We start from the raw sequence: 26,164 nt of genomic DNA, 5'->3' as shown, positions 1-26,164 counted from the left end.
AAGTTGAAACGTGTTAAGCAATTCGGAGCCTCTTTAGAAGCGTTTGGAATTCAAGACCAGGTTAGGAATTGTTTTGAGGAGGTGAAAACTGATTTTTGCCTGTTTCTTCCGAAATCATATTCGAAACGTAGGGGGAAACGTGTTTTCAATGCTCGTTTATTGTGAAAGATTCATTAAAAATCTTTAAACTGTTTCTAGTCTCGTTGAAGCATTGTGAGAATAATTTGCTCCACGTTTTTCTGTCCTGCTTCAATGCTGTTGTTAAACATTCAACAAAAATAATAAACTAAACGGATTCCAAACGGAGCTCAAATAAGAAAGTGAGTAAAGTGGTGAAACTTCCTAAGAAGGCGGTGAGCTTATCTACCCTCAGACTTGGCGATGAGTTAGGATTAGTTTTGGAGAAGTTGTTTTCTCTTTGTCTGTTGCCGTTCCCTCTGTCTCTCACAGATCCTGAGGTAGAAACGGGTCCACAAACCTTATCCCATCTCTCGTAACATGATTTGAATAACCCTGAGAAACTCTTTCAAAAAGGGGGCCAAAACCTTTCAAAATGTACCTGGAACTGAGCTCGGGACTCCGTGTGCCGAAGGATTGTTGTCTTTAGCCTCATACCAGCAGCCACAGAACATGTGCTGCACCTCCATCTGTATTGTTCCAGATGAGCACAAATTTTCTCCAATTCAATATTGGGAAGACTGAATCCATTGTTTTCGGTTCGCGCCACAAACTCCGTTCCCCAGATATTGAGTCCATTCCTTTCCCCATCTATTGTCTGAGACTGAACCATGCTGTTTGCAACCTTGGTCTTACATTTGACACTGAAATTAGCTTTCGACCATATATCCACAGCATAACTAAGACTTCCTATTACCATCTCCGTAACATCGCCCATCTACGCCCATTGCCTCAGCTCATCCGCTGCTCGTCCATTCCTCTGTTACCTCTAGACATGACTATTTCAACCCACTCCTGGTTGGCCTCCCACATTCTACCCGACGTATACTGGAGGTGACCCGAAACTCTGCTGCCCATGACCTAAGTCATAACAAACTCCGGTCACCAATCTCCCCTGTGCTCGCTGACCGACATTGGCTCCCAGTTAAACAACGCCTCTATTTCAAAATCCTCATCCTTGTTTTAAAATCCCTCCATTGTCCTTAACCCCTGAATATCTATGGAACCTCCTCCACCCCACAACCCTAGAGATGTCTGCAATACGATAATTGTGCCTCTTGAGCATCCCTGATTATAATCGCTCCACCATTGGTGGCCATGCCTTCTGTTGTCCGCGCCCCAAGCTCTGCAATTTGTCCCTAATCCGCTCCACCTCACTACCTTTTTTTCCCCTTAAAGATGTTTCTTATAACCTCCCTCTCTCAGCAGCTTTTTGATCACTTGCACTAATTTCTACTTGCGAGGTTCAGTGTCAAATTTCTTTTATCTCATAATACACCGATGGAGCACCTTGGGACGTTTCGCAACGTTAAAGGTACTATATAAATACAACGTGTTGTTGTACGTCCAAACTTCGACCGCAGTGTAGTCCCCGGACTAGACAAGCTTCATTCTCACCACTCTCTCTCTCTCTCTCCCTCTTTCTTCTTAGTTTGCTGTCTATCTCTCTCTCTCTCCATTTCCGTGTGACATTGTCTCGCAGTCTCCCTCGCTCTGTCTGTCCCTCTCCCTCTCTCTCTCTATCACTGTATGTCTGTCTGTGTCTCTGTCTCTGTTTCTCTCAGTCTCTCTCTCACTCACACCAATATCTCTCTGTCCCCCGCACTCTCTGTCTCCTCTCTCTTTCCAACACACCCTCCAGACCCTCTCTCGATTTCCCTCAGTCATGCTCACTCCAGTATCTCTCCCCAGTCTTTGTCTCTCAATCTCTCGCACTTTCTCTCCTTAATCTAAATCTCTCCCACTCTATCTCTCTCCCCACTCTCGATTTTCCCCAGCCTCACTATCCAAAATGTTCTCTCTCCCACTCGCTCTCCACCACTGCATCTGATGTTTTAGGGTCCAAAGCATTCAGTGTGCCAACGCATTTAATAAGAGCACCGTCTTTCAAGCCACGATTCGCAGCACATTATCTGCATTCGGCTGCTCTTCACATACTCAGTGGCTCAGGGCTCCGGCCTGTAGTGGTTTCCAGGTAACATGCTCAGAAATGGGGCAAGTCCGTTCACACCGAAAATTCCTCCAACAGGTCTGAGGAATGAACCGGTGGAATATGATTGTAATGAGTGCCTGCGTGTTGAAGCCTGTGCCAGGTAGACAGTGCGACATGCAAATCCTGGTGTGGGGAAGCATCGAGATTAACATACAACTGCACAGCCTTGGAGGAAAAAGTGTAATATCCTTCAAGATACATCACTTACCTCATCATACAGTCACTACCCACCCAGATACATCACGGACCTCATTCATACTGTCACTACCCATCCAGGTACATCACTGACTTCACTCATACTATCACTTACCATCCAGATATATCACTGTCCTCACACATAATTTCACCACACATTCAGGTAAATCAGTGACATCACTCATACTCTCATTACCAATCCAGATACATTACTGACCTCACCCATACTGTCACTCCGCATCCAGATAAATCACTGACCCCATTCATACTCTCAGTACCCATTCAGATACATCATTAACCTCAGTCATACTGCCACTACACTTTCTGGAAGATCACTGACCTCACTGGTATTTAAAAGTATGTCTAAGTTAGTTTTTTTTAAATTACACAGTTGATTGAAGATTTAATAAATAGATTAATACTTGATTAAAATGTATTAAAATAAGTTCTCCAAGTTGATTAAAATTTAAAAGATTACCAGAATAGATTACGAAGTTTAAAAGTTGATTCAAAGTTTAAAAATTAAATACCTGCGGCCATTTCAGCGCCGGCTCCAGAGATGAAGCAGCCATTTCGATGCCAGCTCCTTAGTCCCTTCGGCCAGGTCAGCGCCGGCCCTATATTCGCAGTGATGTACATGGATGAGCACTTAAAATATGAATCAGGTCAGTGCTGTGTATGGAGGGGCAGTGACAAAATGAGTGAGGTCAGTGATGTATTTGGATACGTAGTGAGAGTAAGAGTGAGGTCAGCGATATACGTGGTTGTGTAGGGACAGTATGAGTCAAGTCAGTGATGTATGTGGAAAGGTAGTTAGAGTAGGAAGTGAGGTCAGTGATGTACCTGGATGGGATAGGCAGTATGAGTGAGGTCAGTGATGTATGTGGAAAGGTAGTGAGAGTATGAGTGAGGTCAGTGATGTATCGGATGGGTAGTGACAATATGAGGAGGTCAGTGATGTATGTGAAAATGTAGTGAGAGTATGAGTGAGGTCAGTGATGTACCTAGATGTGTAGTTACAGTATGACGAGGTCAGTGATGTATCTGGATGTGCAGTGACAGTAAAATTTAGGTCAGTGATGTACCTGGATGGGTAGTGACAGTTTGAGTGAGGTCACTGATGTACCTGGTTGGGTATTGACAGTATGAATGAGGTCAGTGATGTACCTGGATGTGTAGTGACAGTATCAGTGAGATAAACCGATGAATCTGGATGGGTAGTGACAGAATGAGTGAGGTTAGTGATATGTCTGGATGGGTAGTGACAGTATGAGTGACGTAAGGGATGTATCTTGATGGGTAGTGCCAGTGTGAGTGAGGTCAGTGTTGTATCTAGATGTTTATTGACAGTATGAGCGTGGTCAGTGATGTGTCTGGATGGGTAGTGACAGTATGAGTGTGGCCAGTGATGTATCTGGATGAGCAGTGACAGTATGAGTGGGGTCAGTGATGTGTCTGGATGGGAAATCACAGTGTAATTGACGATAGTGATGTATCTGATTGGGTAATAAAAGTCAGAGTGATGACACTGATGTATCTGGATCGGCATTGAGTGTATGAGTGAGGGCAGTGTTGTATCTGGATGGTTAGTGACAGTATGAGTAGGGTCAGTGATGTGTCTGGATGGGAAATCACAATATGATTGAAGATAGTGATGTATCTGAATGGGTAATAAAAGTCAGAGTGATGTCACTGATGTATCTAGATCGGCAGTGAGTGTATGAGTGAGGGCAGTGTTGTATCTGGATGGGTAGTGAGAGTATGAGTGAGGTCAGTGACGTATCTGGATGGGCAGTGACAGTGTGAGTGAGGTCAGTGATGTATCGATGTGTAGTGACAGTATGAATGAGGTCAGTGATGTATCTGGATGGGTAGTGACAGTATGAGTGTGGTCAGGGAGGTATCTTGATGGGTAGTGGCAGTATGAGTGAGGTCAGTGATGTATCTGAAAGGGTATTAAAAGTCCGAGTGATGTCAGTGATGTATCCGGATGGGCAGTGACAGTATGAGTCAGACCAGTGATGTACCTATTTGGTTACTGACATAATGAGTGAAGTCAGCGATGTATCTGGAAGGGAAGTAACAGTATGAGTGACGTCAGTGATGTATCTAGATGGGCAGTGAGAGTATTAGTGAGGTCAGTGATTATCTGGATGGGAAGTGACAGTATGAATGAGGTCAGTGATGTATCTGAATGGGCAGTGACAGTGTGAGTGAGGTCAGTGATGTATCGATGTGTAGTGACAGTATGAATGAGGTCAGTGATGTATCTGGATGGGTAGTGACAGTATGAGTGTGGTCAGGGAGGTATCTTGATGGGTAGTGGCAGTATGAGTGAGGTCAGTGATGTATCTGAAAGGGTATTAAAAGTCCGAGTGATGTCAGTGATGTATCCGGATGGGCAGTGACAGTATGAGTCAGACCAGTGATGTACCTATTTGGTTACTGACATAATGAGTGAAGTCAGCGATGTATCTGGAAGGGAAGTAACAGTATGAGTGACGTCAGTGATGTATCTAGATGGGCAGTGAGAGTATTAGTGAGGTCAGTGATTATGTGGATGGGAAGTGACAGTATGAATGAGGTCAGTGATGTATCTGAATGGCAGTGACTGTAAGAATAAAGTCAGGGTTGTACGATGGTGGGTCGTGAAATAATGAGTGAGGTCAGTGATGTATCTGGATGGGGAGTGACAGTAGGAGTGAGGTCAGTGATATGTGTAGATGGGCAGTGACATAAAGTGTGAGATCAGTGATGTACCTGAATGGGTAATGACAGTATGAGTGAGGGCAGTGTTGTATCGAGATGTGTCGTGACCGTATGAGTCTGGTCAGTGATGTTTCTGGAAGAGTAACGACAGTGTGCGTGTGGTCAGTGTTGTAGCTGGATGAGTAGTGACAGTATGAGTGAGTTCAGTGGTGTGTCTGGATGGGTAATGTCAGTATGATTGAAGTCAGTGATGTATCTGAATGGGTAATACAAGTCAGAGTGATGTCACTGATGTATCTGGATTGTCAGTGAGAGTATGAGTGAGATCAGTGATGAATCAGGATGTGCAGTGACAGTAAAAGTGAGGTCAGTGATGTACCTGGATGGGTAGTGACAGTTTGAGTGAGGTCACTGATATACCTGGTTGGGTATTGGCAGTAAGAGTGAGGTCAGTGATGTTCTGGATGTGTAGTGACAGTATCAGTGAGATAAATCGATGAATCTGGATTGGTAGTGGCAGTATGAGTGAGGTTAGCCGTGTACCTGGATGGGTAGTGACAGTATGAGTGAGGTCACTGTTGTGTCTGGATGGGTAGTGACAGTATGAGTGACGTAAGGGATGTACCTTGATGGGTAGTGCCAGTGTGAGTGAGGTCAGTGTTGTATCTAGATGTATATTGACAGTATGAGCGTGGTCAGTGATGTGTCTGGATGGGTAGTGACAGTATGAGTGAGGTCAGTGACGTATCTGGATGGGCAGTGACAGTGTGAGTGAGGTCAGTGATGTATCGATGGGTAGTGACAGTATGAATGACGTCAGTGATGTATCTGGATGGGTAGTGACAGTATGAGTGTGGTCAGCGAGGTATCTTGATGGGTAGTGGCAGTATGAGTGAGGTCAGTGATGTATCTGAAAGGGTATTAAAAGTCTGAGTGATGTCAGTGATGTATCCGGATGGGCAGTGACAGTATGAGTCAGACCAGTGATGTACCTATTTGGTTACTGACATAATGAGTGAAGTCAGCGATGTATCTGGAAGGGAAGTAACAGTATGAGTGACGTCAGGGATGTATCTAGATGGGCAGTGAGATTATTAGTGAGGTCAGTGATTATCTGGATGGGAAGTGACAGTATAAATGAGGTCAGTGATGTATCTGAATGGCAGTGACTGTAAGAATAAAGTCAGGGTTGTACGATGGTGGGTCGTGAAATAATGAGTGAGGTCAGTGATGTATCTGGATGGGGAGTGACAGTAGGAGTGAGGTCAGTGATGTGTGTAGATGGGCAGTGACATAAAGTGTGAGATCAGTGATGTACCTGAATGGGTAATGACAGTATGAGTGAGGGCAGTGTTGTATCGAAATGTGTCGTGACCGTATGAGTCTGGTCAGTGATGTGTCTGGAAGGGTAGCGACAGTGTGAGTGTGGTCAGTGTTGTATCTGGATGAGTAGTGACAGTATGAGTGAGTTCAGTGGTGTGTCTGGATGGGTAATGTCAGTATGATTGAAGTCAGTGATGTATCTGAATGGGTAATAAAAGTCATAGGGATGTCACTGATGTATCTGGATGGGCAGTGAGATTATGAGCGAGATCAGTGATGAATCAGGATGTGCAGTGACAGTCAAAGTGAGGTCAGTGATGTACCTGGATGGGTAGTGACAGTTTGAGTGAGGTCACTGATATACCTGATTGGGTATTGGCAGTATGAGTGAGGTCAGTGATGTTCTGGATGTGTAGTGACAGTATTAGTGAGATAAATCGAAGAATCTGGATTGGTAGTGGCAGTATGAGTGAGGTTAGCCGTGTACCTGGATGGGTAGTGACAGTATGAGTGAGGTCACTGTTGTGTCTGGATGGGTAGTGACAGTATGAGTGACGTAAGGGATGTACCTTGATGGGTAGTGCCAGTGTGAGTGAGGTCAGTGTTGTATCTAGATGTATATTGACAGTATGAGCGTGGTCAGTGATGTGTCTGGATGGGTAGTGACAGTATGAGTGAGGTCAGTGACGTATCTGGATGGGCAGTGACAGTGTGAGTGAGGTCAGTGATGTATCGATGGGTAGTGACAGTATGAATGACGTCAGTGATGTATCTGGATGGGTAGTGACAGTATGAGTGTGGTCAGCGAGGTATCTTGATGGGTAGTGGCAGTATGAGTGAGGTCAGTGATGTATCTGAAAGGGTATTAAAAGTCTGAGTGATGTCAGTGATGTATCCGGATGGGCAGTGACAGTATGAGTCAGACCAGTGATGTACCTATTTGGTTACTGACATAATGAGTGAAGTCAGCGATGTATCTGGAAGGGAAGTAACAGTATGAGTGACGTCAGGGATGTATCTAGATGGGCAGTGAGATTATTAGTGAGGTCAGTGATTATCTGGATGGGAAGTGACAGTATAAATGAGATCAGTGATGTATCTGAATGGCAGTGACTGTAAGAATAAAGTCAGGGTTGTACGATGGTGGGTCGTGAAATAATGAGTGAGGTCAGTGATGTATCTGGATGGGGAGTGACAGTAGGAGTGAGGTCAGTGATGTGTGTAGATGGGCAGTGACATAAAGTGTGAGATCAGTGATGTACCTGAATGGGTAATGACAGTATGAGTGAGGGCAGTGTTGTATCGAGATGTGTCGTGACCGTATGAGTCTGGTCAGTGATGTGTCTGGAAGGGTAGCGACAGTGTGAGTGTGGTCAGTGTTGTATCTGGATGAGTAGTGACAGTATGAGTGAGTTCAGTGGTGTGTCTGGATGGGTAATGTCAGTATGATTGAAGTCAGTGATGTATCTGAATGGGTAATAAAAGTCATAGGGATGTCACTGATGTATCTGGATGGGCAGTGAGATTATGAGTGAGATCAGTGATGAATCAGGATGTGCAGTGACAGTCAAAGTGAGGTCAGTGATGTACCTGGATGGGTAGTGACAGTTTGAGTGAGGTCACTGATATACCTGATTGGGTATTGGCAGTATGAGTGAGGTCAGTGATGTTCTGGATGTGTAGTGACAGTATTAGTGAGATAAATCGAAGAATCTGGATTGGTAGTGGCAGTATGAGTGAGGTTAGCCGTGTACCTGGATGGGTAGTGACAGTATGAGTGAGGTCAGTGATGTGTCTGGATGGGTAGTGACAGTATGAGTTACGTAAGGGATGTACCTTGATGGGTAGTGCCAGTGTGAGTGAGGTCAGTGTTGTATCTAGATTTGTATTGACAGTATGAGCGTGGTCAGTGATGTGTCTGGATGGGTAGTGACAGTATCACTGTGGTCAGTGATGTATCTGGATGAGCAGTGACAGTATGAGTGGGGTCAGTGATGTGTCTGGATGGGAAATCACAGTGTAATTGACGATAGTGATGTATCTGATTGGGTAATAAAAGTCAGAGTGATGACACTGATGTATCTGGATCGGAATTGAGTGTATGAGTGAGGGCAGTGTTGTATCTGGATGGGTAGTGACAGTGTGAGTGAGGTCAGTGATGTATCTGAATGGGCAGTGAAAGTATGAGTGAGGTCAGTGATGTATTTGGATGGGTAGTGACAGTATGAGTGAGGTTAGTGATGTATCTGGATGCGTATTACATACTGTACCACCACAGCTGTGCAGCATTTTGTTGATCTCGATGCTTCCCCACACCAGGATTTGCATGTCGCGCAGTCTTCCTAGCAGAGGCTTCAACACGCACGCATTCATTCGTCATATTTCACAGGCTAGTTCCTCAGACCTGCTGGAGCAAACTTCGGTGAGATCGGGCTGGCTCCATTTCGGAGCCTGTTACCTGGAAACCGCTAGAGTCTGGAGTCCTGAGCCACTTAGTATGTGAAGAGGAGTTGAATGCAGATACTGTGCTGTTAACTGTGGCTTGAAAGACTGTGCTCTTATAAAGCGCGTTGGTACACTGAACGCTTCAGGCCCGAGACCATCAGTTGCATTGGTGGAGAGATAGTGGGAGAAAATAAATGTTGGAAAGTGAGGCTGGGGCAACTCGAAAGAGGGGAGAGAGATAGATTGGGAGAGAATGGGATTCAGGAGAGTAATTGGAAGAGATTGAGAGACAAACACTGGGGAGAGAGAGACACTGGAGTGAGCATGGCTGAGGGAAATAGAGAGAGGGGCTAAAGAGAGTGTCGGAAAGAGAGAGGAGACAGAGAGAGCAGGGGACAGAGATCTGGTGGTGTAAGTGAGAGAGCGACTGAGAGAAACAGAGACAGAGACACAGACAGTGACAGAGAAAGAGAGAGTGAGAGGGAAAGACAGAGCGAGGGAGATTGCGAGACAGTGTCATACGGAAAAGGACAGAGAGAGATAGACAGTAAAAGAGGGGAAGAGAGAGAGAGAGAGACAGTGGTGAGACTGAGGTTTGTCTACTCCGTTCCCAGGGACAGCACAGCGGTCGCATTTTGGACTAGAACAAAGCCTTGTGTTTATATAGTGCCTTTAACGTTGGGAACCGTCCCAAGAAGATCCTCCATCGTTGTATTATGAGATAAAACAAACTTGATACTGAATTGCACAAGTAGAAATTAGTGCAAATGATCAAAAAGTTGCTGAAAGTGGAAGGTTATAAGGAACATCTTTAACGGGAAAACGAGGTAGGGAAGTTTAGAGGATTAGGAAGCAAATTGCAGAGCTTGAGGCCTAGGCAACAGAATGCACGGCCACCAATGGTGGAGCGATTATAATCAGGGATGCTCAAGAAGGCAGCTTTAGCGGATTGCAGACATCTCTAGGGTTGTGGGGTGGAGGAGGCTACATAGATAAAGAGGGGGTAAGGGCAATGGAGGGATTTTAAAACAATTATGAGGTTTGGAAAACGAGGCCTTGTTTAACTGGGAGCCAATGAAGGTCAGCGAAAACAAGGGTGAAGGGTGAGCGGAATTGGTGCGAGTTAGATCATGGGCATCCGAATTTAGAATAACCTCTAGGATACATAGGGCAGAATATGAGAGTGTGTTGGAATAGTCATGTCTCGAGGTAACGGAGGCATTGAAGAGAAATTGCAGCAGTGGACGAGCTGAGGCAAGGGGCAGAGACGGGCGATGTTATGGAGATGGAAATAGGCAGTCTTAGTTATGCTGCGGAATATGTGGTCGAAAGCTAATTTCAGGGTCAAATGTAACACTAAGGTTGCGAACAGCCTGGTTGAATCTCAGACGATAGATGGGAAACGGGATGGAGACAGTAGCTAGGGAACGGAGTTTGTGGCGGGGGCGGAAAAAAATAGCTTCGGTCTTCCAAATATTCACTTGGAGAAAATTTCTAGTCATCCAGAACAACACAGCTGGAGGTGCAGCTCAGGTTCGGTGGACGCACGGCGGAGGCTAAAGACAACAATACTTAGTCTCAAGGAGTCCCGAGCTCAGTTCCAGTTACATTTTGCGAGATTTTGGTCCCCTTTTTGAAAGTATTTCTCAGGGTTATTCAAATCATGTTACGAGAGACGGGATAATGTTTGTGGACCCGTTTGTACCTCAGAGTCTGTGAGAAACGGAGGGAACGGCAGCAGAAAAAGAGAAAACAACGTCTCCAAAACTGATCCCAACTCATCACCAAGTTTGAGGGTAGATAAGCTCACCGCTTTCTTAGGAAGTTTTAGGAAGTTTCACCACTTTACTCAACTTCTTATTTGAGCTCCGTTTGGAATCTGTTTGTTTAATATTCTTGTTGAGTGTTTAACGACAGCATTGAAGCGGGACAGAGAAATATTATTCTCACAATGCTATAACGAGACTATAAACTGTGTAAAGATTTTTAATGAACCTTTCACAAAAAACTAGCGTTGAAAACACGTTTCCCCCTAAGTTTCGAAGATGATTTCGGAAGAAACAGGCAGAAATCAGTTTTCGCTTCCTCTGAACAAGTCCCAACCTGGTCTTGAAAGCCAAACTCTTCCAAAGAGGCTCCGAATTGCTTAACACGTTTAAATTTGATGGTCTTCAATATTTGACGTTGAGCGATTGAATAAAGTGAGCAGCTTTACACAAACACGCACCCCATGCTGTTGATCAGGGGAGGGCAGGGGAGGAAGTGTCGGAGTTACATCTTCTTTTTCATATACATTAAAAAGTATCATTAAGCCGTTTAGGAAGAGAAGCAAAAAAGAGGTAAAAACACAAACCTTTTTATTTTACACAACTTAAAAACAGAAATTACAGGAAATACTCAGCAGCTCAGGCAGTAACTGTGGAGAGAGAAACAGAGTTAATGTTTCAGGTCTGTCAACTTTCATCAGAACTGTAAAATGTTAGAGATGTAACAGATTTAAACCAGCTGCAGACAGAGAAAGCTGGGAGGGGAGGAAAGAACAAAAGAAAAGCTCTGTATTATGGTGGAAGACAGGAGAGGTTAAATCCTGGTTAAAATCTGTAACATTTCTAACTTCTTCCATTTCTATCCGAAAGCTCACAGACCTAAATGGCTACCTTAGTTTCTCTCTCCACAGAGGCTGCCTGACCTTCTGAGTAGTTCCAGCATTTTCTGTTTAGTTTCAGTTTCCAGCGTCCGCTATTTATTGCTATTGTGAACTATTTTATTTTGTCTGTCGTTCTATAGTCCAAACAAGTCTCAGGAAAAATGCAATTATAGATTTCCTTCGAAACATTTTATGCAATGTTAAAAGAAACAAGAGTTATGTAATGATGTATAAAATAGCAGGAAGCGAGTTTAAAAAGAAACTGTTTGGTTTTTGAGAACGACACAAAAAATACTTTGATTAAACTGACAATGTACAATTTCGATTTGGTAGATATGTTGAAATAAGAGAATAAAATGTGAGTGTACAATGAAGTTTGTTTCCTACTATATAATTGGTAAGTACCTAAAATAATTCAACACTTTTGGTAATTAATTTATTGCCGAATATTTGAGAGAAAATCATTAGAAGCAAAATTTGTATTTTAACGTCTATATTTCACCATATTAGTAAACATTTCCAAGTCGGACTGATTGGTTGCCGTGTCCAGGAAGAAAGATGAATGTTTATTTCTGTTAAATCATAGCTCTCCCTGCATTTGGTTTTGAATTCGGTGACGCATTCATGTGTTTTCCTGCCTTGTCAATAAGTGTCTCATTTCCAACATGTTACATGGGGTGGTGCTGCGACAAGAAGGTAACCTTTATTAATGGAAGTGATTGTAGTTGGAAAGTGCGGTCCATTTAATTCAATGCTTTTTATACGCTGAACTAAAGAATTACGGCAATTTTCTGCGCTGGTTGGCTGTTTGTTTTATGATTAATATTCTAATTACTTATGTGGACATACAGGTTATCAGCATTCTAGGAAAGTCACTGTTCCTGCTGCTTGTGCTGCCATTGCTATGGTGACATGAGCGATACGGCTAATCGGTTGACAACTTTAAAATTAATGCAAATTGCACGAATAAATATGCCCCTTTCAGCTCACCTTGCGCTTTTGGACTGTTAGTCGATGCATAACCGTGCAACTGAGTGATGGTTATGTAGTGTTAATGCATTATTATGCAGTTCCTTTATATCCCACACATTTGTGATCAGTTCTCTTTTCTTTATAGATTTTGTACATGACGAACGAAAAGATGTTAATTAATTCTATCGTACACAAACGTGCATAATGGTCATGTAAATATCAGACGATTTTCAAGATAGATAAGTGTGAGTTGGTGCATTTTGGTAGGAGAGATAGGGAACCAACCTATCCTTGGAAACTAAATCGGTTAGAAGTGCAAACGGATCTCTGGATACAGATGCACAAGTCACTAAATATAGCAATGGAGGATAATAAGGCCATACACGTGCAAATAAAGCACTGAAGATCATTTATAGGTGATTATAATTCAACAGCAGAGAAGTTATGTAAACCCTATATCGAACCTTGTCTGATTGTCTAATGACCTGAGACGGTGGGCTGCCAAAATGGCATGAATCTATATATGATTTCAAATGGTTGCTGCTGCTGATGTTGATGTAAAAATTGTTGCGAATAATGTTGTTGTAAACTTTGCCCAGAGGTGAAAAGGTCGCAATAAAAGGAATTCTGGCTCGCTCAGTACAAAAGATTACAGGCAGCATTGGTGGGGAGGAGCGGAGGATATTGGGTGGGGTGGGGAGGGTCTGAGGATATTGGGTGGGGTGGGGAGGGTCTGAGGATATTGGGTGGGGTGGGGAGGGTCTGAGGATATTGGGTGGGGTGGGGAGGGTCGCAGGATATTGGGTGGGGTGGGGAGGGTCTGAGGATATTGGGTGGGGTGGGGGGGTTCAGAGGATATTGGGTGGGGTTGGAGGCTCTGAGGTTATTGGGTGGAGTGGGGTGAAACTGTGGATATTGGATGGGCTCGGGAGGGTCTGAGGATGTTGGGTGGGGTGGGGAGGGTCAGAGGATTTTGGGTGGGGTGGGAGTGTCTGAGGAGATGGGGTGGGGTGGGGATGAGCTGAGGATATTGTGAGGGCTGGGGAGGGCCTGAGGATATTGTGTAAGTGGGAGGGTCTGAGGATATTGGGTGGGTGGGGAGCAGCTGAAGATATTGGGTGGAGTGGGGAACGTCTGAGGATATTGGGTGGGGTGGGGAGTGTCAGACTATATTGGGTGGGGTGGAGAAGGTCTGAGCATATTGGGTGGGGTGGGTCTGTAGATATTGGGTGTGGTGTGGAGGGTCTGAGGATATTCGGTGGGGTGGGAATGTTCTGAGGTTATTGGATGGGTTGGGGAGGGTCGGAGGATATTTTGTGGGGTGGGGAGGATCTGAGGATATTGAGTGGGATGGGACGGTCTGAGGATATTATGTGTGTTGCGGAGGTTATGAGGATATTGGTTCTGTTGGGGAAGGTCTGAAGATATTGGGTGGGTGGGTAGGAGCTGAGGATATTTGGTGGGATGGGGAAGGTCCGAGGATATTGTTTGGGTGGCAGGGTCTGAGGATATTGGGTGGGGTTGGGAGGAGCTGAGGATATTTTTATTAGGTGAGAAGGGTCTGAGGATATTGGGTGGGGTAAGGAGGAGCTGAGGATATTGGGTGGGTGGGGAGTGTCTGAGGATATAGGGTGTGGTGGGGAGGGACTGTGTATATTGGGTGGGGTGGGGAGGGTCTCAGGATATTGGGTGGGGTTGGTAGGGTGTGAGGATATTGTTTGGGGTGGGGAGGGTCAGAGGACATTGGGTGGGGTGGGGAGGGTCTAAAGATATTGGGTCGGTGAGAAGGGTCTGAGGATATTGGGTGGGGTAAGGAGGAGCTGAGGATATTGGGTGGGTGGGGAGTGTCTGAGGAAATAGGGTGTGGTGGGGAGGGACTGTGTATATTGGGTGGGGTGGGGAGGGTCTCAGGATATTGGGTGGGGATGGTAGGGTCTGAGGATATTGGCTGGGGTGGGGCGGGTCTGAGCATAATGGGTGGGTGGGGATGAGCTTAGTATATTCAGTGGGGTGGGAAGGGTGTAAGGATATTGGGTTCGGTGGGAGGGTCTGATGACATTGCGTGGGGTGGGGAGTCTCTGAGGATATTATGTGGGGTGGGGAGGTTCTGATGGATATTGGATGGGGTGGGGAGAGTCTGAGGTTATTGTTTGGGGTGTTGAGGGATTGTTTATATTGGGTGGGATGGGCAGGGTCTGAGGATATTGGGTTGGGTGGGTAGGGTCTGAGTATATTGTATGGGGTGGGGAGGGGCTGAGGATATTAGGTGGGGTGAGGACGAGCTGAGGATATTGGGAGGGTGGGGAGGGTCTTAGGATATTGGGTAGTATGAGGAGGAGCTAAAGATATTGGGTCGGGTGTGGAGATTATGAGGTTATTGGGATGGATGTGGAGGATCTGTGGATATTGGGTGGGGTGGCGAAGGTCTGAGGATATTGGGTGGGGTGCGGACGGTATGAGGATATTGGGTGGGCTGGGGAGGGTTTGGAGATATTGGGTGGGTGCGAGGGTCTGAGGATATTGGGTGCGGAGGGGTGGCTCTGAGGATAATGGTTGGGTTGGGAGGAGCTGAGGATATTGGGTGGGGTGAGGAGGTTCTGAGGATATTGGTTATGTGGGAGGGTCTGAGGATATTGGTTATGTGGGAGGGTCTGAGGATATTGGGCGTGGTGGGGAGGAGCTGAGGATATTGTGTGGTGTGGGCTGGGTCTGATGATATTGGGTGGGGTGCGGAGCATATGAGGATATTGGGTGGGTTGGGGAGGGTGTGAACATATTGGATAGGTGGGAGGATCTGATGATATTGGGTGGGTTGGGGTGGGTCTGATGATATTGGTTGGGTGCGAGGGTCTGAGTATATTGGGTGGGTGGGGAGGAGTTGAGGATATTGGGTGGGGTGTGGACCTTCTGATGATATTGGGTGGGGTGGGGAGAGTCTGAGGAAATTGGGTGGGTAGGGTAAGGTCTGAGGATATTGGGTGGGTGCGAAGGTCTGTGTATTTTGGGTGGGGTGGGGCGGCCCAGAGGATATTGGGTGGGGTGAGGAGGAGTAGAGGATATTAGTTGGGGTGTGGAGGCTCTGAGGATATTGTGTGGGTTGTGGAATGTCTGAAGATATTGGATGTGTGAGAGGGTCTGAGGTTATTGGGTGGGGTTGTGCGGGTCTGAGCATAATGGTTGGGTGGGGATGAGCTGAGGATATTGGGTGCGGTGGGGAGGTTCTGCTGATATTGTTTGGATGGGTGGGTCTGAGGATATTGGGTGGGGTGTGCAAGAGCTGAGGATAATGAGTGGGGTTGAGGAGGGTCTGAGGATATTGGGTGGTGTAGGAGGGTCTGAGGATATTGAGTGGTGTGGGAGGGTCTGAGGATATTGGGTGGGTTGGGGAGGCTCTGAGGATATTGGGTGGGTTGGAGAGTGTCTGAGGATATTGGGTGAGGTGGGGAGAGTCTGAAGCTATTTGGTGGGGTGGGGAGGGTCAGAGGATATTGGATGGCGTGAGGCGGGTAGGAGGATATTGGTTGGGGTGGGGAGGGTCTGAGGCTACTGTTTGTGGTGGGGAGGGTCAGAGGATATAGGGTGTGGTGGGGAGGGTCTGAGGATATTGGGTGAGGTGGGGAGGGTCTGAGGATATCAGGTGGGGTGGGGAGAGTCTGAGGATATTGGGTGGTGTGGGATGGGTCTGACGATATTGGGTGGGGTGAGGAGGAGCTGAGGATTGGGTGGGGTGTGGAGGGTATGAGGATATTGGGAGGGGTGGGGAGGATCTGTGGATATTGGGTGGGGTGGGGATGGTATGACTATATTGGGTGGGTTGGGGAGCGTGAGAAGATATTGGGTGTGTGGGAGGGTTTGAGGATATGGTGTGGGGTTGGGTGGGTCTGATGATAATGGGTGGGTGGGGAGGGCCTAAGGATATTGCTTATGTGGGAGGATCTGAAGATATTGGGTCGGGTGGGGAAGAGCTCAGGATATTGGGTGATGTGGGCGTGGTCTGAGGATATTGGGTGGGGTGCGGAACGTATGAGGATATTGGGTAGGTTAGGGAGGGTCTGAAGATATTGGATGATGGGAGGATCTGAGGATATTGGGTGGTGTGGGGTGGGTCTGAGGATATTGGGTGGGTGTAAGGGTCTGAGTATATTGGAAGGGTGGGGAGGAGCTGTGGATATTGGGTGGAGTGTGGACGTTCTGAGGATATTGGGTGGGGTGGGGAGAGTCTGAGGAAATTGGGTTGGTTGGGGAGGGTCTGAGGATATTGGGTGGGTTGGAGTGTCTGAGGATATCGGGTGGTGTGGGGAGGAGCTGAGGATATTGGGTGGGGTGGGGAGGGTTTGAGTATATTAGGTGGGTTGGGGAGGGTCGGATGATATTGGGTGGGGTGGGGAGCATCTGAGGATATTGCCTCGGCTGGGGAGGGTCTGAGGATATTGGGTGGGGTGAGGAGGAGCTGAATATATTGGGTTGGATGGGCAGGGTCTGAGTATATTGGGTGGGGTGAGGAGGATCTGAGGATATTGGGTGGGTGGGGAGGTTCTGAGGATATTGGGTGGGGTGGGGAGGGTATGCAGATATTGGGTGTGTTGGGGAGGGTCTGAGTATATTGGGTGGGGCGGGGAGGGTCTGAGGATATTGGGTGGGCTGCGGAGAGTCAGATGATATTGGCTGGGGTCGGGACGGTCGGAGGATATTGTGTGGGGTGGAGATGGTCTGATGATATTGAGTGGGGTGGGGACTTTCTGAGGATCTTGGGTGGGTTGGGGAAGGCCTGAAGATATTTGGTGGGTGAGAGGATATGAGGATATTGGGTGGTGTGGGGCGGGTGTGAGCATAATAGGTGGGTGGGGATGAGCTGAGGATATTGGGTGGGCTGGGGAGAGTCTGAGGATTTTGGTTGGGTGGGAGGGTCTGAGAATATTGGGTGAGGCGGGGAGGGTCTGAGGATATTGGGTGGGCTGCGGAGAGTCAAAGGATATTGGCTGGGGTCGGGAGGGTCGGAGGATATTGTGTGGGGTGGGGATGGTCTGATGATATTGGGTGGGGTGGGGACATTCTGAGGAACTTGGGTGGGTTGGGGAAGGCCTGTAGATATTTGGTGGGTGAGAGGGTATAAGGATATTGAGTGCTGTGGGGCGGGTCTGAGCATAATGTGTGCGCGGGGATGAGCTGAGGATATTGGGTGGGCTGGGGAGGGTGTGAGGATTTTGGGTTGGTGGGAGGGTCTAAGAATATTGGGTGGGGTGGGGAGGAGCTGAGAATATTGGGTGGGGCTGGGGAGGATACATAAGAACATAAGAACACAAGAACATTAGAATTAGGAACAGGAATAGGCCATCTAGCTCCTCGAGCCTGCTCCGCCATTCAACAAGATCTTTGCTGATCTGGCCGTGGACTCAGCTCCACTTACCCGCCCGCTCCACATAACCCTTAATTCCCTTTTTGATTAAAAATCTATCTATCTGTGACTTGAATACATTCAATGAGCTAGCCTCAACTGCTTCCTTGGGCAGAGAATCCCACAGATTCACAATCCTCTGGGAGAAGAAATTCCTTGTCAACTGGGTTTTAAATTGGCTCCCCCGTATTTTGAGGCTGTGCCCCCTAGTTCTAGTCTCCTCAACCAGTGGAAACAACCTCTCTGCCTCTATCTTGTCTCTCCCTTTCATTATTTTAAATGTTTCTATAAGATCACCCCTCATCCTTCTGAACTCCAACGAATCTATCATCATAAGGTAACCCCCTCATCTCGGGAATCAGCTTAGTCAATCGTCTCTGTACTCCCTCCAAAGCTAGAGTATTCTTCCTTAAGTAAGGTGACCAAAATTGCACGCAGTACTCCAGTTTTGGCCTCACCAATACCCTATACAGTTGCAGAAGGACCTCCCTGCTTTTGTACTCCATCCCTCTCGGAATGAAGGCGAACATTCCATTCGCCTTCCTGATTACCTGCTGCACCTGCAAACTAACTTTTTGGGATTCATGCACAAGGACCCCCAGGTCTCTCTGCACCGCATCATGTTGTAATTTCTCCCCATTCAAATAATATTCCGTTTTTCTGTTCTTTTTTCCAAGGTGGATGACCTCACACTTTCCGCCATTGTATTCCATCTGCCAAACCTTAGCCCAATCACTTAACCTATCTAAATCTCTTTGCAGCCTCTCTGTATCCTCTACACAACCCGCCTTTCCACTAATCTTTGCGTCATCGGCAAATTTTGTTAATCTGCACTCTGTACCCTCTTCCAGGTAATCTATGTATATTGTAAACAGTTGTGGTTCCAGCACCGATCCCTGTGGCACACCAGTAACCACCGGTTTCCAACCCGAAAAGGACCCATTTATCCCGACTCCCTGCTTTCTGTTCGCCAGCCAATTCTCTATCCTTGCTAATACATTTCCACTGACCCCACGTACCTTTATCTTCTGCAGTAACCTTTTGTGTGGCACCTTTTAGAATGCCTATTGCAAATCTAAATACACCACATCCATCGGTGCACCTCTGTTATATCCTCAGAGAATTCCAGTAAATTAGTTAAACATGATTTCCCCTTCATAAATCCATGCTGCGTCTGCTTGATTGCACTATTCCTATCTCGGTGTCCCGCTATTGCTTCCTTAATGATAGTTTTAAGCATTTTCCCCATTGCAGATGTTAAACTAACCGGCCTATAGTTACCTGCCTTTTGTCTGCCCCCTTTTTTAAACAGAGGCGTTAGTTTAGCTGCTTTCCAATCCGATGGTACCTCCCCAGAGTCCAGAGAATGTTGGTAGATTATAACGAATGCATCTGCTATAACTTCTGCCATCTCTTTTAATACCCTGGGATGCATTTCATCAGGACCAGGGGACTTGTCTACCTTGAGTCCCATTAGCCTGTCCAGCACTACTCCCCTCGTGATAGTGATTGTCTCCATGTCCTCCCTTCCCATATTCCTGTGACCAACAATTTCTGGCATGGTTTCTGTGTCTTCCACTGTGAAGACCGAAGCAAAATAATTGTTTAAGGTCACAGCCATTTCCACATTTCCAATTATTAAATCCCCCTTCTCATCTTCTAAGGGACCAACATTTACTTTAGTCACTCTTTTCCGTTTTATATATCTGTAAATGCTTTTACTATCCGTTTTTATGTTTTGCGCAAGTTTACCTTCGTAATCTATCTTTACTTTCTTTTTTGCTTTCTTAGTCATTCTTTGCTGTCGTTTAAAATTTTCCCAATCTTCTATTTTCCCACTAACCTTGGCCACCTTATACACATTGGTTTTTAATTTGATACTCACCTCAATTTCCTTCGTTATCCACGGCTGGTTATCCCTTCTCTTATCGCCCTTATATTTAATTGGAATATATTTTTGTTGAGCACTATGAAAAAGCTCCTTAAAATTCCCCACTGTTCCTCAATTGTGCCAATCTTTTAGTCTGTGTTTCCAGTCTACTTTAGCCAACTCTGCCCTCATCCCACTGTAGTCCCCTTTGTCTAAGCATAGTACGCTCGTTTGAGACACTACTTCCTCACCCTCAATCTGTATTACAAATTCAAACATACTGTGATCACTCATTCCTTGATGATCTTTTACTCGGACATCGTTCATTATTCCTGTCTCATTACACAGGAGCAGATCTAAGATAGCTAGCTCCCTTGTAGGTTCTGTAACATACTGTTCTAAGAAACAATCCCGTATGCATTCTATGAATTGCTCCTCCAGGCTACCCCGTGCGATTTGATTTGAACAATCAATATGTAGGTTAAAATCTCCCATGATTACTGCAGTTCCTTTTTCACATGCCTCCATTAATCCCTTGAGTATTGCCCGCCCCACCGTGAAGTTATTATGTGGGGGCCTATGAACGAAGCCCACCAGTGACTTTTTCCCCTTACTATCTCTAATCTCCACCCACAATGATTCAACTTTTTGTTCATTAAAGCCAATATCGTCTCTCACAACTGCCCTGATTTCGTCCTTTATTAACAGAGGTACCCCACCTCCTTTCCCTTCTTGTCTATCTTTCCGAATCGTCAGATACCCCTGAATGTTTAATTCTGAGTCTTGGCCACGTTTCTGTAATTGCCACCAAATCATACCCATTCGTAATGATTTGTGCCATCAACTCATTTACTTTATTTCGAATGCTGCATGCGTTCATGTAGAGTGTTTTAATACTGGTTTTTAAACCATGATTTTTAGTTTTGACCCCTCCTGCAGCCCCATTACATTCAGTGGCCCCTTTTGCTTTTTGCCTTGGTTTCCTCTGCCCTCCACTTTTACTCATCTGCTTTCTGTCTTTTGCTTTTGTCTCCTTTTTGTTTCCCTCTGTCTCCCTGCATTGGTTCCCATCCCCTTGCCGTATTAGTTTAACTCCTCCCCAACAGCAGGAGCAAACACTTCCCCCAGGACTTTGGTTCTGGTCCTGCCTTGGTGCAGACCGTCCGGTTTGTACTGGTCCCACCTCCCCCAGAACCGATTCCAATGCCCCAGGAATTTGAACCCCTCCCTGCTGTACCACTGCTCAAGCCACGTATTCATCTGAGCTATCCTGCAATTCCTACTCGGTCTAGCAATCCTGAGATTACTGCTTTTGATGTCCTACGTTTTAATTTAGCTCCTCGTTCCTTAAATGCATCTCGTAGGAACTCATCTCTTTTTTTACCTATATCGTTGGTACCAATGTGCACCACTACAACTGGCTGTTTACCCTCCCTTTTCAGAATGTCCTGCTCCCGCTCCGAGACATCCTTAACCCTTGCACCAGGGAGGCAACATACCATCCTGGAGTCTCGGTGCGGCCACAGAAACGCCTATCTCTTCCCCTTACAATCGAATCCCTTATCACTATAGCTCTCTCACTCTTTTTCCTGCCCTCCTGTGCAGCAGAGCCAGCCACGGTGCCATGAACTTGGCTGCTGCTGTCCTTCCCTGATGAGTCATCCCCCTCAACAGTACTCAAAACGGTGTATCTTTTTTGCAGGGGGATATCCGCAGGGGACCCCTGCACTACCTTCCTTGCACTGCTCTTCCTGCTGGTCTTCCATTCCCTAGCTGTCTGCGGTAAGACCAACTCACTAAACGTGCTATTCACGTTATTCTCAGCATCGTGGATGCTCCAGAGTGAATCCACCGTCAGCTCCAATACCGCAACGCGATCTGTCAGGAGATGGAGGCGGATACACTTCCCGCACACATAGAGGTCAGGGACACCGGAAGTGTCCCTGAGTTCCCACATGGTACAGGAGGAACATATCACGTGACGGAGCTCTCCTGCCATGACTTAACCCTTAGATACACTTAAATTGGCAACAAGAGTGCTAATGTTTACTCACTGATATAGAAGAGAAAAAAAAAACTACTCACCAATCACCAGCCAATCACTTACCCCCTTGGCTGTGACGTCACCTTTCTGTTTCTTTCTACTTCTTTTTTGCCTTCTCCCTGTAGCTGCACCACCTCACCTTAACGCCGTACCTCCTCACGCTGCTCCCGACTCAGCGACGCACCTCCTGACGCTGCTTCTGACTGCCGCCGCGTTGGGCCTTTTGTAGGCCTCTCGCAGACCCCGGAACTCACGGCTCTCCACGAACCTCCTCGACGCTGCTCCCGACTCATCGACGCACCTCCTCACGCTGCTCTGAGGATATTGGGTGGGCTGGGGCGGGTCTGAGCATAATGGGTCGGTGGGGATAAGCTGAGGATTTTAGGTGGTGTGGGGAGGAGCTGAGGATATTGGATGGGGTGGGGAGTGTCTGAGGATATTGGGTGCGGTTGGAGAGTCTGACGATATTGGGTGGGGTGGGGAGACTCTGAGGATATTGGGTGGCGTGGGTAGGGTCTGAGGATATTGGTTGGGGTTGGGATGTTTTGAGTATTTTCGGTGGGGAGGGGAGGCTCTGAGGATATTGGGTGGTTGGTTCGAGCTGAAGATACTTGGTGGGCTGGGGAGTGTCTGAGGATATTGGGTGGGTGGGAATGTCTGAGGATATTGGTTGGGGTGGGGAGTTTCAGAGGACATTTCAGTGCGATGGAAAGGGTGTGAGGATATTGCGTGGGGTGGGGAGGGTCTGAGGATATTTGATGGGGTGGGGAGGGTCTGAGGATATTGGGGGGATGGGGAGGGTCTGAGGATATTGGGTGTGGTGGGGAGGGTCTGAGGATATTGTTTGGGGTGTGGAGGGTCTGAAGATAATCGGTGGATGAGGAGAGTCTGCGAATAGTGGGTGGGGTGGGGAGGGCCTGATGATATTGGTTGGAATGGGGAGGGTCTGCGGATATTTTGTGAGGTGGGGACGGTGTGAGGAATTTGGGGGGATGGGGAGAGTCTGAAGATATTGCTGGAGTGGGGAGGAGCTGAGGATATTGGGTGTGGTATGTCCGTTCTGAGGATATTGGCTGGGTGGGAATTTCTGAGGATATTGGTTGGGGTGGGGATGTTCTGTGGAAATTGGGTGGGTGGGAAGTGTCACGGACTATTGGGTGGGGAGGGGAGGGACAGAGGTTATTGGCTGGGGTGGCGAGGGTCTGAGCATATTCGGTGAGGTGGGTAGGGTCTGAGGATATTGGGTGGGTTGGGAAGGGCCTGAGGATATTGGGTGCGATGAGGAAGGTCTGAGGATATTGGGTGGGTGGGAATGTCTGAGGATATTGGTTGGGGTGGTGTGGTTCTCAGGACATTGGGTGGGTAGGGAGGAGCTGAGGATATTAGGTGGGGTGGTGCAGATCTTAGGATATTGGGTGTGATGGAGAGGGTCTGAGGATATTGGGTGTGGTGGGGAGGGTTTGAGGATATTGGTTGGCGTGGGGAGGATCCGATGATATTGCTTGGGGTGGGGAGGGTCTGCGGATATTTTGTGGGTTCGGGCAGGTGTGAGGATATTGGGGAGATGGGGTGAGTGTGAGGATATTGTGTCAGGTGGAGAGGAACTGAGGATATTGGGTGTGGTGGTGAGGGTCTGACGATATTGGGTGGGGTGTGGAGGGTGTGAGGATATTGGGTAGTGCGGGAAGGGTCTGAGGATATTGGGTGGGGTGTGGAGGGTTTGGTTATATTGGGTGGAGTGGAGAGGAGCTGTGGATATTCGGTGGGGTTGGGAGGAGATGAGGATATTGGGTGAGTGGGGAGGAGCTGAGGATATTGGGTGTGGTGGGGAGGGTCTGTGGTTATATTGTGGGTTGGGGCGGGGCTGAGGATATTGGTGTGTGGGAGAGACTGACGATATTGTGTGGAGTGGAGAGGGTCTGAGGATATTGGGTGGTGTGCTGCGGGTCTAAAGTTATTCGGTGGGTGAGGAGGTTCTGAGTATATTGATTTGGGTGGAGAGGGTCTGAAGATATTCGGTGGGAGAGGAGGGTCTGAGGCCATTGGGATCGGTGGGGAGGTTCTGATGCTATTGGTTGGGGTGGGAAGGGTCTGCGGATATTTTTTGGGGTGGGCAGGGTCTGAGAGTATTGGGGGATGGGGAGAGTCTGAGGATATTGTGTGGAGTGGGGTGCAGCTGAGGATACTAGGTGTGGTGGTGAGGGTCTGAGAATTTTGGGTGTGGTGGGGAGGCTCTGAGGATATTGAGTGGTGTGGGGAGGGTCAGAGGATATTGGGTGTGGTGGGAGGGTCTGTGAAAATTCGGTGGGGTGGGGGGGGCTCTAAGGATAATTTTTGGTTTGGGGAGGGTCTGAGGATATTGGGTGGGGTGGGGAGGATCTGTGGATATTGGGTGGGGTGGGGAGGGTCTCAGGATATTGGGTGGCGTTGAGAGGGTAGAGGATATTGGGTGGGTTTAGGCGGGTCTGAGGATATTGTCTGCTGTGGGGAGAAGCTGAGGATATTGGGTCTGGTGGGAGCATCTGAGGATATTGGGTGGTTGGGTCGAGCTGAAGATACTTGGTGGGCTGGGAAGTCTCTGAGGATATTGTGTGGGGAGGGGAGTTTCTGAGGATATTGGGTGGGGTGGGGAGGAGCTGAGTATATTAGGTGGGGTGGGGATGGTCTGAGGATATTAGGTGGCGTGGGGAGAGTCTGAGAATATTGGGTGCGGTGGGGTGGGTCTCAGCATATTCGGTGGCGTGGGGAGGGTCTGCGGTTATTGGGTGGTTTGGGGCTGGTCTGAGGATATTGGTGGGTGGGAGGGTCTGATGATATTGTGTGTGGTAGGGAGGGTCTGAGGATATTGGGTGGTGTTGGGAGGCTCTGAAGATATTCCGCGGGTGGGGAGGATCTGAGGATATTGAGTGGGGTGAGGAGGGTTTGGAGGATATTTGGCAGGTGTGGGGAGGCTCTGAGGATATTGTGTAGTGTGGGGAAGGTCTGAGGTTATGGGTGGCGTGGGGAGAGCCTGAGGATTTTGGGTAGGGTGGGGAGAAGCTGAGGACACTGTTTGTGTTGGGGTGGGCCTGAGGATATTGGGTGGGGTGGGCAGGCTCTGAGCATATTGGGTGGGGTGGGGAGGGTCTGAGGATATTGGGTGGGGTCGGGAGTAGCTGAGGATATTGGGTGGGGTGGGGAGGGTCTGAGGATATTGGGTGCGGTGGGGAGGGTCTGAGGATATTGGGTGCGGTGGGGAGGGTCTGGGGATATTGGGTGGATGGTATGGTCTGAGGATTGTTGCTGTGGAGTTCCAGAACCAGGGGTCAAAAACTAATAATAAGTGGTAAGCCATTTAGGACCGAGATGAGGAGAAACATCTTCACTCAGAGAGTGGTTAACTTGTGGAATTCTCTACCGCAGAATGTTGTTGAGGCCAGTTCGTTAGATATATTCAAAAGGGAGTTAGATATGGCCCTTCCGGCCAAAGGCATCAAGGGGTGGGGAGAGAAACCAGGAAAGGGGTACTGCGGTTGCATGATCAGCCATGATCTTATCGAATCGCGATGCAAGGCCGGAGGGACAAATGTGCTGGTCCTGCACTGAATTTCTATGTTTATATGTTTCTATGCTCCATCTCACGTTTAGCAAGCTCCCTGCTGGAGAGGAGCTAAATTACAGGACAAACGGGAATCTGAACAACATCAGCCGCCTCCTGGCCAGCGGAAAGTACATCCCAACCTCCTTCATGGGACGACAGTGCGACAATGATGCCTGTGTCTGCGCACATTCGTTAGCTGAAGACGAAGGCGTCATCAACATCTTCACCGAGGCACACAAGAGCATGGGTCTTACACTAAACATCCGTAAGAGAAAGGTCCAATGCCAACCTGCCCCCAACACTCAGCACTGCCCAGCTGTTATCAAGATCCATCACGACTTTGGACAACGTGGACCATTTTCCATAACTCGTGAGACTACAGCCAACAAGGGCAGGTTTCAACAAGTTCAAGAGGCTGCAGGATGACTTGCATAGGTTAAGTGAGCTGTCAACTGCATGGCAGATGTAGTATAATGTAGATAAATGTGAGGTTATCCACTTTGGTGGAAAAAACAGGAAGGCAGTATTTTATCTTCATGGGGATAGATTAGGAAAAGGGGAGGTGTAACGAGACCTGGGTGTCGTGGAACATCAGTCATTGAAAGTTGGCATGCAGGTACAAAAGACAGTGAATATTGCAAATGGTATGTTGGCCTTCATCGCGAGAGGATTTGTGTATAGGAGCAGGGGTAAGTTAATGCATTTGTATATGACCTTGGCGAGGCCACAACTTCAATTTTGTTCTCCTAATCTCAGGAAGGACATTCTTGCAACAGAGGGAGTGCAAAGAAGGTTCACCAGACTGATTCCCGGG

The 26,164-nt window shown here is 47.5% G+C and overlaps 1 protein-coding gene across 1 annotated transcript in view; it reads left to right on the top strand.

Moving 5' to 3' along the window:
• The window catches only part of LOC139239485 (mu-type opioid receptor-like), a 43,813-nt gene extending 18,037 nt beyond the window's left edge, over nucleotides 1–25,776 (top strand). Inside the window, exons 4-6 of the mRNA XM_070868267.1 lie at nucleotides 8,787–8,892; nucleotides 21,896–21,995; nucleotides 25,398–25,776. Coding sequence (XP_070724368.1) covers nucleotides 8,787–8,892; nucleotides 21,896–21,995; nucleotides 25,398–25,776 — 585 coding nt within the window. The remainder of the gene's footprint in view (nucleotides 1–8,786; nucleotides 8,893–21,895; nucleotides 21,996–25,397) is intronic.
• Nucleotides 25,777–26,164: the final 388 nt, after the last annotated feature.

Source organism: Pristiophorus japonicus, chromosome 27 (genome assembly GCF_044704955.1).
Source record: "Pristiophorus japonicus isolate sPriJap1 chromosome 27, sPriJap1.hap1, whole genome shotgun sequence".
In the NCBI taxonomy this organism is placed as follows: Eukaryota; Metazoa; Chordata; class Chondrichthyes; family Pristiophoridae; genus Pristiophorus; species Pristiophorus japonicus.
This window is presented reverse-complemented; position numbering and strand designations above follow the sequence as displayed.